Genomic DNA, 18234 nt, shown 5'->3' with positions numbered 1-18234 from the left:
GCCCGCATATAAAATCAGTCCGTGACCGTGCCGCGTTTATTCTCGGTAGACTCTACCCCATGATCTGTAAGCGGAGTAAAATGTCCCTTCGGAACAAGGTGACACTTTACAAAACTTGCATAAGGCCCGTCATGACTTACGCGAGTGTGGTGTTCGCTCACGCGGCCCGCACACACATAGACACCCTTCAATCTCTACAATCCCGCTTTTGCAGGTTAGCCGTCGGAGCTCCGTGGTTCGTGAGGAACGTTGACCTACACGACGACCTGGGCCTCGAATCAATTCGGAAATACATGAAGTCAGCGTCGGAACGATACTTCGATAAGGCTATGCATCATGATAATCGCCTTATCGTTGCCGCCGCTGACTACTCCCCGAATCCTGATCATGCAGGAGCCAGTCACCGTCGACGCCCTAGACACGTCCTTACGGATCCATCAGATCCAATAACCTTTGCATTAGATGCCTTCAGCTCTAATACTAGGGGCAGGCTTAGGGACCCCGGCAACCGTACTCGTCGAACTCGACAAAGAGGTCGACGTGCAACCTAACCCATGCATCAGCCCGCTGAGTTTCTCGCCGGATCTTCTCAGCGGGTCGCGATTCCGATCCGGTAGTAGATTCATTCGCGAAACAATTGCTCTTGAGTTGTTAGGTCTCCTTCGGAGGCGCTCGGGCAGTTGTTAGCAAATCCCGCCCCTCTTGGCTGAGCCTTTGCTCGCCCACCTGTCCTGGTGAAACTGGAAAGGCCTTCGGGCCACCAGTAAACTTTCAATCATAAAAAAAAAAAAAAAAAAAAAAAAAGGGAACGTTATAATTGTGTTTTTAATAGCTTCAGACGTATGTATGTTTGTAACTGAATCTTTGGACATGATTTTGACCCCCTTCAAAACGTCGGATTAACTCGATATTTGGTATACTTATTAAGGATCGATGACAATTCAATATTTAAAAAAAAAAAAAAAATTGAAAAAATTGAAATTCAACTAAAAAATTAAAATTAAGTAATGGTTTAAAAAAACTAACAAAATACGTTTTTATAGAAAAACCTACTAAAAAATAGAAAATAATTTTAATAAATTTGAATTAAAAATAGTGTAAGAAAAAATGATTTTATTGTAAAAAAAGCACGGGGTGCATGGTATCAGTAGTTATAAATATTTTATGAACAGATATGAGTAGAAGGGCTATTTTGATAATATCCTGAAAAGCACCCCACGCTTTATTTGTTAGTTTTTGTTATTTTTTTTAAACTTTTTTTTTTTACGAAATAGGAAACATGTTTGCATTCACAGATCTTTATTGTAATCTCAAGTCATTAATAAGCAATCAATCTGTGTCTAGAGAAACGTGGATGCGAATTTCGCGTTTTTTTCATAACGAACAAAGTAATATTTTGACAATGTTTACACATTATAATTATCTAGCAAAGCATCGTTCATGATAGGCGGTAATTTCATTGCGTAATGAGTGATAATACGTTTCACCTTCGCCATATTAGAATACAAACCACATCACTCCAAGGAGATTTTCGGTTTTTTGCATTCGATATTGGAATTCTATCCTCACGAAATCTATGAATGTCGTCGAACGCACCGCTGTTGAATAGTAAGTAATTCTCTTTCCCTGTCTGTATGCGTATTGTATATAATCTACAACGTTGTTTTATTATAATGTTTGACATTGATAGCGGTATTATCGCTACATAGTGTAAAACAAAGTCGCTATCTTTGTCCCTATATATATATTTATTTTTATTGCCTTTGTAGGCAGGCCCATGGACTTCAGCAATGCCAGGAGCAGAGCCAAGCTGCCTACTGCTTAATACTCTCCACAAGCCTCGTTTGAAGAAGTACATGTCATAGCGCTCGGGAAACACCGTGGAGGGGAGCTCATTCCATAGCCGGATGGTACGTGGCAAAAAAGACCTCTGGAAACGCACTGTGGTTGACCGCAGTGGCTCCAGGTAGTATGTATGGTTAAATCTTTAAAACTACGCAACGGATTTTGATGCGGTTTTTATTAATAGATAGAGTGATTGAAGAGGAAGGTTTACATGTATATTAGCATCCATTAAACAGTGGAGAAATCAATAATAAATTACAGTTTCTGAAGCGAAGCGAGGGCGGGTCGCTAGTTTACTATATATTACTAAGCTCAACTTATCGCTCTATAGCGTCAAATATTTTATAAAGAAAATTGTTTTGTCGCAAACATTTGCTAATTTGATTGACTTCATGTTAATACAAACTAGTTAGACATTAAATTAATTTATTGTTATGATTAACTTAATTTTATGTATATCTTAACATGTCACTGTAAATGCTATTTAGAACTTCAATACGTACATTTTTATTTTATAACATTTTTTTTATAAATAAGTAAATTTTGATAGAAGCTTATAATTTTCCAAACAATTTAAGAAGTGTAAAACATGTTTTTTTTTTATTTATTTACTACGACTCTGACAAATTTGTAATAAGCTTGAAGTGCGTCTAAAATTAGTTACAAATTTTGTCAGAACGTTATCACATCTCGAAAAAGCCTCTCGCAATCTCTTTCGCATGTCTATACATTAGTTTGACGCTGTTTGACGCAATTAACTGCAATGCGCATCTTTCCTTGTTACTCGGAAACCGCGACCAGATATAGAGGTTTACATAATGCGTACTCTCTTTGGTACAAAAGATCCCAAAGCATTGGGAAACTATTCCTCCAGCGTCTTCGGAGATTGAAATTCCGATCCGATGATAGATTCTGCGCAGCACTGCCCTTGCAATGGCAGATAAACGCAACCCTTCTCAGGCTAAGCCCCGTGAGCTTGCCCAGAGATGAAGCCTAAGGCAAAAATACCCCCTACAGAGGCTACTAGAATATAGATAGGCCAAGAAAAGATAGTAAAAAAAAAAAGTTAGTAGAAGAAACTGTTCCCTTGGAAACACTCTCCGACATCAACTATATCTACTATAATCAACTATAATACTAACCAATCCAACTGGCCTGGTCTTCCGAGATAAACAGCGTTGAATTTGGATTTTGCAGCTGTGGTAGGGCAACGGCTGAGAAACCGAAGGCCATTCCTGTGTTGATGGTGCCCAAATTAGCCAAAAACGAGGCGAAGACCTGTTTCAGAGCTTTCCCTCGGCCTTCTTTCCCAGGCTTGCATTTCTCAATTAGCACCTTCTTGGTGATCGTGGCCGGTACTCCATTCTTGATGAACGGCGCTGATTCGTTCCTGTGAAAACAAGATAATTCATGTTTATAAATGATACGATGAGTATATGAGTATAACGCGGTTTAAATCTCTTCTTCTTCTTGTTGTCAGCCCACAGACGTCCACTGTTGGACATAGGCCTCCCCCAAACCTCGCCACAAAGACCGGTCTTGAGCTGCCTGCATCCAGCGGATCCCCGCTAACCTCAATAGATCGTCGGTCCATCTTGTGGGAGGCCTACCCACGCTGTCTTTCGATTCGCGGTCGCCCCAAAGGCCATCCGTTCTACGAGCAATAGAAAATACTGCAACATGGCCCAGGTTTCAATCGAATCAAAGTCTTTCTCGTAGTCCACAAATGCTAAGCAAAGCGGCAGGTTATATTCCTCGGTCTTTTATACAATCTGCCGCAAAGTATGAATGTGGTCTACGGTACTATAGCCTTTTCAGAAACCCGTTTGTTCGGGTGGCTGGAAGTAATCAGCCTGCGCGCGAGACGGTTCGTAAAACAACTTATACACATGACTCAGAAGTGAGATGGGTCTATAATTCTTCAAACAAGTATTGTCACCCTTTTTGAAGAACAGTACCACCACACTTCTGGTCCATACCATACCATACCATACCATACCATACCATACCATACCAGGGACACAATCCCATAGAGAATGACGGATTTATATAAATTCTGAAGGGCCCGAAGGACTGGTCTTCCACCCGCTTTCAGAAGTTCAGCAGTAATTCCATCCTCACCCTCAATTGTATTGCATCGCAGTTTTAATATCAAACGACATTACGGCTTCGCGGCAGAAACACGCCAGATGGCGGTTTCTACCCTAGCGGTGCTCAAAACCTCAGAACTTTTTATTTTTTTATTACTGAAGGATTGCTGGTAGCCCGGAGGCTCTTCGAGTTTCACCAGGACAGGTGAGCGAGCACGGGCTCAGTCAGGAGGGGTGGGATTTGCTAACAGAACTAAGCCCTCGTGTGTTATCAGTAGTCATATTGTTATGTCTATAAATTCCACTAACCACTTAATACTAGGTAAGGCGGTTTTTTTTATTGCTTTCATGGGTGGACGAGCTCACAGCCCACCTGGTGTTAAGTGGTTACCGGAGCCCATAGACATCTACAATGTAAATGCGCCACCTACCTTGAGATATAAGCTTTAAGGTCTCAGTATAGTTACAACGGCTGCCCCGCCCTTCCAACCGAAACGCATTACTGCTTCACGGCAGAAACACGGCAGTTTGCTTGTTTGTTCTTGGTTTCGTGTACGTAAATGAATCATGCATGTTAGTAATTCATCAAAATCAAATTAACGTCATCGGAATGCATGAGCACGCGGAAGTTGAACCTTAGTAACAAAATAAACAAAAATATTATATCAATAAAAAAACAGGAAAATGTTATGTACGTAAACTAAATTAATTTAAATTATTAAATCAAAACGACCGGCTCAGTTATACTAGTTTCGTTACATCGTAATGGTATATTCAAATAGATTAATGTGCGTGACATAATTTTTTTTTTATTGCTTAGATGTGTGGATGAGCTCACAGGCCACCTGGTGTTAAGTGGTTACTGGAGCCCATAGACATCCACAACGTAAATGCGCCACCCACCTTGAGATACAAGTTCTAAGGTCTCAAGTATAGTTACAACGGCTGCCCCACCCTTCAAACCGAAACGCATTACTGCTTCACGGCAGAAATAGGCAGGGTGGTGGTACCCACCCGCGCGGACTCACAAGAGGTCCTACCACCAGTAATTACGCAAATTATAATTTTGCGGGTTTCATTTTATTACACGATGTTATTCCTTCACCGTGGAAATCAATCGTAAACATTTGTTGAGTACGTATTTCATTAGAAAAATTGGTACCCGCCTGCGGGATTTGAACATCGGTGCATCGCTTCAACACGAATGCACCGGACGTCTTATCCGTTAGGCAACGACGACTAAAATTATTAATTATTATTATTATTAATTAATATTTATTTATTTTTATTTATTTATACTTTATGCACAAAACAAAAGTTGTACACAGGCGGACTTAATGCCATGGGCATTCTCTTCCCGTCGACCATAGGGCAGTGCAGAGATAATGCATGGTAGGTGCATTAACAAAAGAATAACAAACAACAACAAAAAACAAAAAAAGAACAAAATCAAAACAAAAATCTTCCTTAAAGTAACATCTCAGTATTATAGAATACACATAATGTTAAATATAGGTACTTATATAGATTACATATGACTTTGTATGCATAAATAAACATATTAATAAATTAATATATCTATGTAGAAAATAATAAAATACACACATCTATATATTAATACGTGAAGCAAAAACTTTGTATCCCTTTTTACGAAAATTGCGCGGACGGATGAGTATGAAATTTTCCACACTTATAGAGAATATAGAGAAGAAGTGCACAATGCTAATATTTTTTTAAAATAATGCATTAAAGATACATTAAATCGATAAAGAAAACATTACACACACTACGTACCATGTATTTGACGCACACACGCATGTATATTATTTATTGTCAAGCTTTTGTTCTTGACGTCTGTTGTCAATTTGAGAATAGATTAAAATAAAATATTGTTTGTCTTTATTAATATTTTTTTATAGAGTAGCTTTGGCGAAATTTGTGATTATAGAAGTACAAAATACAATTATAATAGTGTACAGACTTACAATTCCAATTAATTATAGTCGAATTTCGACTACTGCGGGACCTCTAGTAATTTATAAATACACATGAAAATACACAATTTAGTATTATAATTAAGAATGGCTAAAAAAAAAAACGATACGATTAATACGATTAATATTAAATAAATTAATAATAAAAATACTATTGTATCCGTTAAATATGTACTAAAGTGTAGTACATTTATAGGATAAAATATTATGTACAATGTAGTCTAAGCAATCAGTAAGATCACATTCTGTATGATGAGAAACCTATCGAAGCCACAAAAGCAAAGGCAAATTAAATTTCCTCAATTACGTTCATGATTTTCTTTATTCCATTTGGTATATAAGTATTTATAATATAAATTTTATTTTGTTTCGATGTTGATAATTTCTACAGAATGTCTTTTGCGGTAGGCAGCGGCTTGGCTCTGCCCCTGGCATTGGTGAAGTCCATGGGCGACGGTAACCACTCACCATCAGGTGGGCCGTATGCTAGTGAGCCTACAAGGGGAATAAAAATAAAAAAATGTAAAAAAAAAATTCGATTCGGATAAATAGCGGATAAATTTTAAAATAAGTTCCGACATCGGTCTAAAAATTACTCAAGATCTCAAAGGATATTATTAAATAATTCAAATAGTAATCTGTTTTCTAATACTTTAAATGTAAAATTATTTTTGTATATATATACATATATTTTCGATTCAATTTTGGTTTATTAACACTATTGAGTTCTTGTTTTGAAAATTAAAATTGTTTAAACACAACAATAAACAATCAACAAAGAGAATTGTTGTTAACTAGATAAATAATTCTATTGAGTTTCTGATAATAACAACGCTATTGTATTAATATCATTATCATATTAATCAATTACCATTAGACAACTCGATTGTAATGAATACGAGCGCTATTTAATTTCTAACAATAAAACTATAATACTTGTCCGGAACTGATCTCCAATGATAACCTATATAACACAATTACGAGTATAATTGTGTCAAAAAAAATAATTAACGACAAAATATTATCTCTCCCGCAAAGCTGTTAGTTGGGCGTTCTATGATTGTTGGGACAGATATTACGCAGTGGTATCGATAATCAGTTAACAGTAGGTGGCCCATGAGTTCATCCGTCTATCTAATATAATAATACAAAATAGTGATCTGTAGGTGTAGAGTTAACGTCCACAAAGATAAGGAATAAAGGCTAAGGTATCATTTTCTGTGAATTACTTACAATGTAATGTGTTGATCTTGGATCAAGCAGTAAATGCTTAATAGCAAGAGAAATACAAAACGAAATTCCGGTCCAAACATTAGTAGGCAGCGGCTTGGCTCTGCCCCTGGCATTGCTGAAGTCCATGGGCGACGGTAACCACTCACCATCAGGGGAGCCGAATGCTCGTCTGCCTACAAGGGAAAAAAATATATAGTGTCTATACACCAAATAGATTATACCATTTTTTTTGTGCTTTGATTTGTGGACGAGCTCACGGTCCATCTGTTGTTAAATGTTACTGGAGCTCATAGATATTAAAAACGTAGGTAAATACGTCACCCACCTTGAGACAAGAGTTCTAATCTCAATTTTTATAGTATAGTGATTTCCCGCTATTCAAGCCGAAACGCTTTAGTCCTTTAAGACAAAAATAGGTAGGACGGTGGTACTTACCTGTGTGTGCTCACAAGACAGCCTACCACGAGTAATTACTCGAATTATAACAGCGTTTGATTTTTATTACGCGATGTTACTACTTCATCGCGAAAATCATTAGTAAACGTGTGTTAAGCACCTACTTATTTCATTTAAAAAATTGTTTCGTGTCTACGCGATTCGAACACCGGCAAATTCGCATCGCTCGATACGTGTGCACCGGGCATTTTATATTTTAAACGACTTCTCTATCCTAATTATCAGCATATTAAAATAAAATCATTCACACGACCAGCGGACATTCACTTGATAGGTTATCAAGTAGTGTCAGCTATTACTTATCTAAAAGTTATTATTTACACTTAGGGTCAATTCATCTTGCGATAAATATACACCATAAAGACCATCATTCAATATACGCTGCACCTGTTCACAAAAGATTTTGATGATGAAGGAGCCTTGTTATGTAAGAGTGTGCTTAGTGAGAGTTTTTTCACGTTCTCGATAGCGTAAAAGTTAACCCAAATTTGTATGAAATTGGAACGTTTGTCTACGTTTACTACGTTTACTGGTGGTAGGACCTCTTGTGAGTCCGCACGGGTGGGTACCACCACCCTGCCTATTTCTGCCGTGAAGCAGTAATGCGTTTCGGTTTGAAGGGCGGGGCAGCCGTTCTAACTATACTGAGACGCATTTACGTTGTAGATGTCTATGGGCTCCAGTAACCACTCAACACCAGGTGGGCTGTGAGCTCGTCCACACATATAAGCAATAAAAAAAAACGTTTGCCGCTAGGGACGCTGTTCTAACTGCATACAAATTAGAGTTAACTCTTACGCTATGAGGACGTTAAAAAACTCGCACCAAGCACACTGAACAAAAGCTAGCGAACGTCACACCTACGTCATTGTACTCATGGTGCAAATGAAAGTTTTTACGCGCAAATTGGAATCGCGTTGACATTGACAATTTTGACAGAATTTTACGGAAAAGGCGCGTAAAAATGTTGCCATATGACAATTTCTTGAAACTTTCATTCATCATTGATAAATTTATACCAAAAAAATACAAGTTTTGCGTAATTACGGTCATCATTCAGTTTGAAGGATAGCAAAGATATTCCAATAAAGACTTTTATAGCAGGGTTTGGCGCACCTAATCGCCGAAGCAGTTATGTATCCATCTTTTTATAACCGTTGTAAGCATAAGAAAATGTATGCGGAAATCTCATGGGTCAACCGATTGGCTAGCGCTCTAATCCCTTTTGAAAACCTCTTCCTTGTCAAAGCTCTTTTGAAGATTAACGTATCATAAGGTTCGAAAAACCATGGGAGTTTTTTTAACAATCGGGGACAAATCAATCACAGCCATGTGACCCAAAACTAGGATTCCTTGTAGTATTGGAAAGACTGATATAAATACTATAGATATTGTACACCCAACTAAAAAGTAAACTAACTTGTGCATTATACAAATGTTAGCCCGATGTGGGAATCGAAGCCACGGTCTAACAGTCAGGGCGAGACAGTCAGTTAATTCCAGAGCGTATAAATGGCAAAGGTGATATTTGAAATCGCGCTGTAGACGAATACCGCTATTAGGTAAATACGATTGAAATTCTGTATCAAATAATGCGATGTCAAAAGGAGGTACGGGCCCAATTCAGCAATGCCTCATTAAATAGTCATAGTTACTATGGAATACTGTATTGATGGTTTGTACGTCTCTCAGCGTAAAAAATCCAATAAAATTATGTTCACGTGCGTCAAACCAATGTACGCACGGCGCCAGCCGCTCACTTGGTGTCTATTACATTTATTACGTACCTAACACTCATTACTTCCAATAAGCTCTTGTTGGCATTGACAAATGACATAAAAAGTCATTCATACACACATGTTTAAATGTTAGGGATGATAAGCTCATGATAAACAGTCGCTAATCCAGCTTCGGAATGAATTCTCTTCCACGGTATTTCGCGAGAGCGCTGGTGGTAGGACCTCTTGTGAGTCCACGCGGGTAAGTACCACCGCCCTGCCTATTTCTGCCGTGAAGCAGTAATGCGTTTCGGTTTGAAGGGTGGGGCAGCCGTTGTAAATATACTTGAGACCTTAGAACTTATACCTCAAGGTGGGTGGCGCATTTACGTTGTAGATGTCTATGGGCTCCAGTAACCACTTGACACCAGGTGGGCTGTGAGCTCGTCCGCTCATCTAAGCAATAAAAAAAAAAGTGTGTGTGTCCGCTCCGACGCACGACTGGAGTTTACTGGATATAAAAAATTAAACGAAACAATACGAGAAATAGTTCTATATTACGACAACACGATACACTACAGATTATTAACAAATTAACGAGACACAAAACAAACGACTAACAAATATATGAAAATACAATAATGAGAGAAACGCGCGATCAGTACGAGGCTTTGTGGCGGACTGCCGGCGCAGCAGCCCGGCGTCACCTGCGATAACGCATTTCGTGTGACATGCGCAATCAGGCGCATAACGCATTTCGTGTGACATGCTAGTACGATTTTGGTCCCCATAATTTTCATACCCCGGGCCTATATATGTAAATCGATTCTAAAGGAGTAAACTCCAAAAATAACAGGTCCTTCAAACGAGGTTTAACAGGCGCTGCCTGTGTTGACTATGCCATTGGCGATGTCACCACTTACATTACTTTACCTAGCTAAAAAAGCAATTAAAAAATAAACATGGGCAAAGAGAGTCCTATTTTAGACTAGAAACAATATTTTTTTCTCAATTGCGTGTTCAAAACGATATTATTCCTCCAAACTGAAACTGAACCGAACCGACATTATTGCTTCAGTGCAGAAGCTATGCACCCCTATAACTGTGCGAGCACACAAAATGCTCTACCGCCAGTAAAAACAGATCTTAGAGAAACTCTTTTAAGTTTTTTTTTATTGCTTAGATGGGTAGAACAGCTCACGGGCCACCTGATGTCAAGTGGTTAACGGAGCCCATAGACATATACAACGTAAATGCCCACCTTGGGATATGAGCTCTAAGGTTTCTCTTAAGTCAATTGTCATAGCAATCTTCCAGCATGCTTCACAATACGAATTCCCAGATAATGTTTTATTATTTTCCCCCTATTAGAGTACATTAACAGCATTGTAATTTAAAGTTTGCGACTTTTGCACTTCGAACGTTTTATAGATCATTAATATAATCGTTTGTCGCTCATAATTTCAATAAAACATTCCGGTTAATAGAACGATTAATAATAGATACAAATCTGAGTGTAGATTAAACGGACAGTTTCTATTTACTACGTAATTGGATTTTTATTATCAATGTGCGCAAGGTCTGAGAACATTCAAAAATACAGGTAACGGGAACGCAATCAGATCCTATTCATATCAGACACTATTAACCGCTAAAAGACTATCATATATTTTTATTTTTTTCTTAGATGGGTGAACGAGCTTCACGGCAGAAATAGGCGGGGCGGTGGTACCTACCCGCGCGGACTCACAAGAGGTCCTACCACCAGTAATTACCTACGCAAATTATAATTTTGCGAGTTTGATTTCTATTACACGATGTTATTCTTTCACCGTGGAAGTCAATCGTGAATATTTGTTGAGTACGTATTTCATTAGAAAAATTGGTACCCGCCTGCGGAATTCGAACACCGGTGCATCGCTCAACACGTATGCACCGGACGTCTTATCCTTTAGGCCACGACGACTTCACAATTATCTTATCATTAATTATCTTATTAAAACTGCCTATTGTACAAATATACATGTTGCCTGTTAACTGCTTTTTAATGTTAATTGTGTTTAGGTGTGCAATAAAGTATATTCTCTCTTCTCTTTTTTTTTTGTTGTTTAGATGGATGGGCGAGCTCACAGCTCAAATGGTGTTAAGTGGTTACTGGAGCCTATAGACAACAACGTAAATGCGCCACCCACCTTGAGATATAAGTTCTAAGCTCTCAAGGATAGTTACAACGCCTGTCCCGCCCTTCAAACCGCAACGCTGCTGATGGCAGAAATAGGCAGGGTGGTGGTACGCACGGACTCACAAGAGGTCCTACCACCAGTGAAAAATTATCTCTCTCTCTTATTATTAAATTAAGGCTTATAAGGGAAGGGAAAAAATTCCGTTATCAAATATAATTAAAATTTCGACCTCATGTCACTGAGTAACTGACGCCATATTAGCATTGCTTCGGAGTAATCACACCGGATGGATCGTGACGTCATCGGTCCAACTAACTCACAAAAATATAACATAACAAATTTTCATTGAGATGATTCCGTTAACGTACAGTATTGTCAAGTGAACAATTTTAATTTGCCTATTTACGTGCGTAATTCTTCCATTACCTTAGCACGAATACTTACTAAAGGATAATTACTGAATTCATTTACTATCCACAAGGTTTATGACTTTTATCGCTGGGACATTGAAAATGCTGTAAATGTTGGATATTATTGGAACTGATTTATTTCATAGTGATCCGGAATAATCGGTGCAATAATAAGGAAAAATTTAAGCATTTTGCCTTTTATTGATGACTTATAAAATATTCTAGTTTACACGATATTTTGTCTTTTGTCAATCATCAAATGTAAGAGAACACGGTGTGATCATTATAGACTGCGCCCTTTTATAAATACTAGAGGTCCCGCAGTAGTCGAAATTCGACTATAATTAATTGGAATTGTAAGTTTGTTCACTATTATGATTGTATTTTATACTTCTATGATCACAAATTTCGCCAAGACTACACCATAAAAATTATTAACAAAGACAAACAATATTTAATCTCAACTTGACAACAGACGTCAAGAACAAAAGTTTGACAATAAATAGTATGCATGCGTGTGTGCGTCAAATACATGGTATGTAGTGTGTGTAATGTTTTCTTTATTGATTAATGTATCTTTTACGCATTATTTTAAATAAATATTAGCATTGTGCACTTCTTCTCTATATTCTCTATAAGTGTGGAAAATTTCATACGAGTACTCCTCCGTCCGCGCAATTTTCGTAAAAAGGGATACAAAGTTTTTGCTTCACGTATTAATATATAGACTATTAATATATATACTCGTAGTATCCTCAGAATTATTGAAATTTGACTATACAATTGCTTTAATTCAGATTCATTTGATGTATACCTACCTTCCATTTCCTCTTTTTTGTTATTCACATAAGAAAAAAAATTAAAATTCTTAAAAAACAATCGGTTATAATATTAAAGCACGACAGTAGCTTTTGTTAATCAAAAACTATATATTAAATAAACTAAACTATTATATATAAAAAAAAAACAAGAAAAAACGTTAAGCAAGGAGAACATATTGGTCATCTTTTTGTCTTTTTTGAAGGAAAATGAATGTATTAGGATAAATATTTCCAAAACTTTTGTACGTAACACTAAGTCTTGTCAGTGGACACTAATTGTAATAATAATAATGGAAAAACTGGTTCCAAAATACAAATATTGTTTTAGATAATTCGTAAAAATTATCCTTTTTTTTTTCAAGACTCAACTCGACACTATTTTTCGATATTTTTATAATATTCTTACAAAATGGGTTTTACAAAAAAACAATTAGGTCTTTTAAAATGTGTTCAAGTGTGTTCGCGAGTGTCCAGAGAATATTTATACTCAAAATTGAATTTGTGTTAAATTACATCCCTGGACATTTCAAAAACTTTTTATTTATTTATTGCTTAGATGGATGGACGAGCTCACAGCCCACCTGGTGTTAAGTGGTTACTGGAGCCCATAGACATCTACAACGTAAATGCGCCACCCATCTCGAGATATAAGTTCTAAGGTCTCAGTATAGTTACAACGGCTGCCCCACCCTTCGAACCGAAACGCATTACTACTTCACGGCGGAAATCTGCGGGGTGGTGGTACGTACCCGTGCGGACTCCCAAGAGGTCCTACCACCAGTGATTACGCAAATTATAATTTTTGCGGCTTTGATTTTTATTACACGATGTTATTCTTTCACAGTGGAAGTCAATCGTGAACATTTGTTGAGTATGTATTTCATTAGAAAAATTGGTACCCGCCTGCGGGATTCGAACACCGGTGCATCGCTAGATACGAATGCACTTGAGGTATTATCCTTTAGGCCACGGCGACTTGCAAACTTTCATATTTCAAATTAAACGATCAAAATTAGTGTTCGAAATGTTGTCTTCACATCAAAGAACCGGACGCGATGCCCAAACTGCTTCCAATTGCTCCAATTAATCTCGATCGGGACTGATAATACTCAGACTTTGGCTCTTGCAAATCCAAAATTATTAACAGAATAACAGACTTCGTAGTGCCTCAATCGATAAATAAAAGACCTGAACTTTTGTATAAAAGAAACTTAAAATAAACAAAAGGAATCCGTCCGACGGGGGACACATGAAAGGAAAAACAAAATCGTTATTTTTATTTAATTCCGAGCATTTTCATATTTATCTACATTTTAAACCTTCTCTTGACTACCACAAATAAGTTAAGACCAAAATTAGCCAAACCGGTCCAGCCGTCCTAGAGTTTTAGCGAGACTAACGAACAGCAATTCATTTATATATATAGGTATATAATATATAGATAAATGGGCGGACAAGCCCACAGTCACCCAAATCTAAAGCTAGTAGTGACAAGCCTACAATTAACTATCTAGAATAAGGGGGGGTGAATTTAAAATATCATTATATTTTTTTAAATAACTAAATAAAGAACACAAATATACATAAAACCCTTTCATATGTATCCAATACTAAATATTATTAAAATGTTTCAAAACTTACATAGAACCGTATTTAGGCATTCTTGAACTAATCGATGAAGCTGTGTCCAAAACATGGAGCGCCTGTTTGTGAAAATAAAATGAAACTAATGTATTTGTTGTTGATTATATATTAAAAAAATGATGACGTGAAAAAATATTTAGTAATCTAGAGTCCCAGAGCTACATCACTTGCATGGATCATTTATTATTACATGAAGACGGGTACTAAATACTACGCTTTACTGGTGTTTTTTTTATTGCTTAGATGTGGGGACGAGCTTACAGCCCACCTGGTGTTAAGTGGTTACTGGAGCCCATAGACATCTACAACGTAAATGCGCCATCCACCTTGAGATATAAGTTCTAAGGTCTCAGTATAGTTACAACGGCAGCCCCGCCCTTCAAACCGAAACGCATTACTGCTTCACGGCAGAAATAGGCGGGGCGGTGGTACCTACCCGTGCGGACTCACAAGAGGTCCTACAAGAGGAAGGCAGCCATTGTAACTATACTTGAGACCTTAGAACTTATATCTCAAGATGGGTGGCACATTTACGTTGTAGATGTCTATGGGCTCCAGTAACAACATAACACCAGGTGGGCTGTGAACTCGTCCCCACATCTAAGCATTAAAAAAAAAGCTCTAGGCCTACTTCTGTAATAAGTTCATTAATCGACTAGGAACTGGCAGACTAGCTTTCATCATGTCCTGATTGACATGACATATTGAAAACTTTTGCTTTCCTGTATTTTAGGGTTCTCAAATCCTACAAGCTTTTTTCCTAAGAAATCCGTCTTGTTTATAGTGTCATAAAGCAGCTCTCGTTATTTCAAGGCATTTTCAATCTTATATCTTAAAATAGACGATGGCAATAATGAAGTGGTTTCTTACTATTTTAGTTATTATTTTGTGAATCAATCTTTTAGATACCTAATAGTAAATTCTTGCCTTCAGCGAAATTAAATATTTAGACAATAAAACTTGAATCTGGCTTGCGCACCAAGATTTACCGCCTTATCGTTAGTTGAATTAATTTATTGATGCAAATTTGTAACTCATATTTTATTTGATGAATGAATTAAAAAAAAACACGTGTGGCACTCGGGGACTGCCGCGGTAAAGCTATTGCAAAGCATTTTTTATCAACTTATGCAATTACAATTAGACAATAATAATTTAATATTAAAACAATAATAAAAATAAGACCACGCTATATTTATAAACATTAACAAAAGCAAAACATTAACTGTCCCCTTCACACTCATAAGCTAGACCGCGTGAGAGAGAGATGGGCAGACTTTTCATGATGCTCATGCAGTGCGACGTCACGCCGCGCGCTTATTCGCAAACACTACACCAGCGCAACGTGTGAATGTGTTGAACGCGAGCTACTCAGTAGGCGTAGTGGGGGTGTTAGGTTATTTTCGTTACGGAATTTCTTGATTCAGTCGCCGCGCTCAAGGCCCGCGATAGAAGCTATGCAATAGCTTAAAAGCTCTTATTAGATTAACGGGTTTTAATTAATTTTACCTAAGGCTCATGGTACAATTGCAAACTAGTGCATAAACATTGTTTTTATCACCATTAATAGAAACAAACTTTGTAAGTTACGCTTTTATATAACGGTTGTAAAAAAAATTCGTTACTTATGATTTCATTCTAAATAAACTCTTCTAATAATTTCATAAATATGCACTTCAATCATGCCAACATAATTCATAATATTAATCACCATTTATGATAATTATTCCTTTGCCAAATGGCGAACATATTTTTTTATTTTCTTTATTGCCCTTGTAGGCAGACGACCATACGGCCCATCTGATGGTGAGTGGTTACCGTCGCCCATGGACTTCAGCAATGCCAGGGGCAGAGCCAAGCCGCTGCCTACCTTTAATACTCTCCACAAGCCTCGATTGAAGAAGGACATATCATAGCGCTCGGGAAACACCGTGGAGAGGAGCTCATTCCATAGCCGGATGGTACGTGGCAAAAAAGACCTCTGGAAACGCACTGTGGATGACCGCAGTGGCTCCAGGTAGTATGGATGAACTCTACTCCGGTGGCGGGCGGTGCGATGGTCAAAACGAGATGCCGGTATCATCTCGAACAATTCCTCAGAGCACTCCGTTTTCGTTCGAACTATCTACACATGACACTAGTTTACAGCGTAATTGTGCCTTCAATTCAGTTTTCAACACTGGGCCGTAATGTGAGCATCGAATAGTTTAAATTCGCACAAGTAACCTTTATGGAAACAAGTTAAATGACGAATATTCGATGAATACCGGTTGTGCCTACGTTTAACCTAAATTAATTTGTTGAAATAAACGTGAATAGAGAATCATATCGTTGCAATACAACGTTACTTAATATGCATGTGTAAAACGGCAGATTATTTTTAAAAATCGAGTATAAAAAACACTGGCGTATTTTTTTTTATTATTAAAAGAAGATTAGAATTAACATGAAAATTCGAGTTTTATTTCACAATTAATTTATAACTTATTTATTATTTACTATTTATTATTTATTGGTGGTAGGACCTCTTGTGAGTCCGCACGGGTAGGTACCACCGCGCCGCCTATTTCTGCCGTGAAGCAGTAATGCGTTTCGACTTGAAGGGTGGGGCAGCCGTTGTGACTATACTGAGACCTTAGAACTATACCTCAAGGTGTGTGGCGCATTTACGTTGTAGATGTCTATGGGCTCCAGTAACCACTTAACACCAGGTGGGCTGTGAGCTCGTCCACACATCTAAGCAATAAAAAAAAAAAAAATTGTATCTGCTATTTAAAATAAAATAAAAACCATGTATACTATAATATATACTGCCTAACGCCTATGTATATCAATATGATTTATAGTTTATTTATTTATGGATAATAATAATTATATAGTTCTTATTTTGTATCGGAATCAGAAACGCTTTCCTTGTTCGTTAATTTTAGGATTTTATAAATAAATAAAATAAAAATAAAATAAAAAGCCTTTTATTTCCTGCTAAAATACAAAGTAAATAGGTATACATATAATAATTTTAATTTTCTTCACTTATGTTTGGCAGGAACCCATTAAACATGGTGAAGGCCTCCTCCAAGTCCTTCCATTTGGTTCTATTTTGGGCTACCTGTATCCATCGAGGGCCAGCGATAGCTTTTATATCATCCTCCCATTTTGATATCGGGCGACCCTTTTTTCTTTTCCCTTGTGGCCCTTCCCATGCAGTTATTCTTGCAGTCCATCTCTGGTCCTTAAGTCTGGCTACATGACCAGCCCACTTCCACTTTAAGTTTCTGGCATATTCAAGAGCATCTATAGATTTTGTTTTTTCTCTAATTTTTGTGTGTCTGATTTTTTGAATCTTTCTTATATTTAGCAGACTTCGCTCCATTCCTCGTTGGCAGCTTACTATTAGATTATTGGCCTTTGATGTAAACTTCCAAGTTTGGCAGCCATAAGTCAAGCATGGTAGAATGCAGGAATTTAGAACCTTGGTTTTTAAGTATATTGGCAACGTACTTTTAAATACTTCACGTAAATTCCAGTACTTGTTCCAGGTGTGTTGGATTCTTCTTCCAATCTCCATCTCATTGCTTTTTCTTTCAAAGCTGATCTGTTTTCCTAAGTAAATATAGTGATCTGTGTATTTCAATAGTTCGTTTCCGACTGTTATTTTCTTTCTAGCACTATTTGTCATTACCATAGTTTTTGTTGTATTCATTTCTAAGCCTACTTTAATGCTGGCTCTGTGGAGAGACTCAACCATGTATTGAAGTTCTGAACTTGATTCTGCCAGCACTACTAAGTCGTCTGCAAAGCGGAGATGAGTCAAATATTTACCTTCAATATTTAAGCCGA

General features: G+C 37.4%; 1 protein-coding gene across 4 annotated transcripts in view; it reads right to left on the bottom strand.

Annotated features, from left to right (window-relative positions):
- ST5 (putative sugar transporter protein 5) overlaps positions 1 to 18234 on the bottom strand; it is a 44568-nt gene that overhangs the window by 16937 nt on the left and 9397 nt on the right. For 2 of the 4 annotated variants that reach the window (XM_062674825.1, XM_021351753.3), the window contains exons 2-3: positions 14392 to 14453; positions 2988 to 3235 (exon numbers count right to left, since the gene is read on the bottom strand). In XM_062674825.1, coding sequence (XP_062530809.1) covers positions 2988 to 3235; positions 14392 to 14453 — 310 coding nt within the window. 4 annotated transcript variants of the gene reach the window in all.

This window comes from Bombyx mori, chromosome 22 (assembly GCF_030269925.1).
Source record: "Bombyx mori chromosome 22, ASM3026992v2".
Lineage (NCBI taxonomy): Eukaryota > Metazoa > Arthropoda > Insecta > Lepidoptera > Bombycidae > Bombyx > Bombyx mori.
The sequence above is the reverse complement of the archived record's forward strand: the minus strand, read 5'-3'. Positions and strand labels throughout refer to the sequence as shown.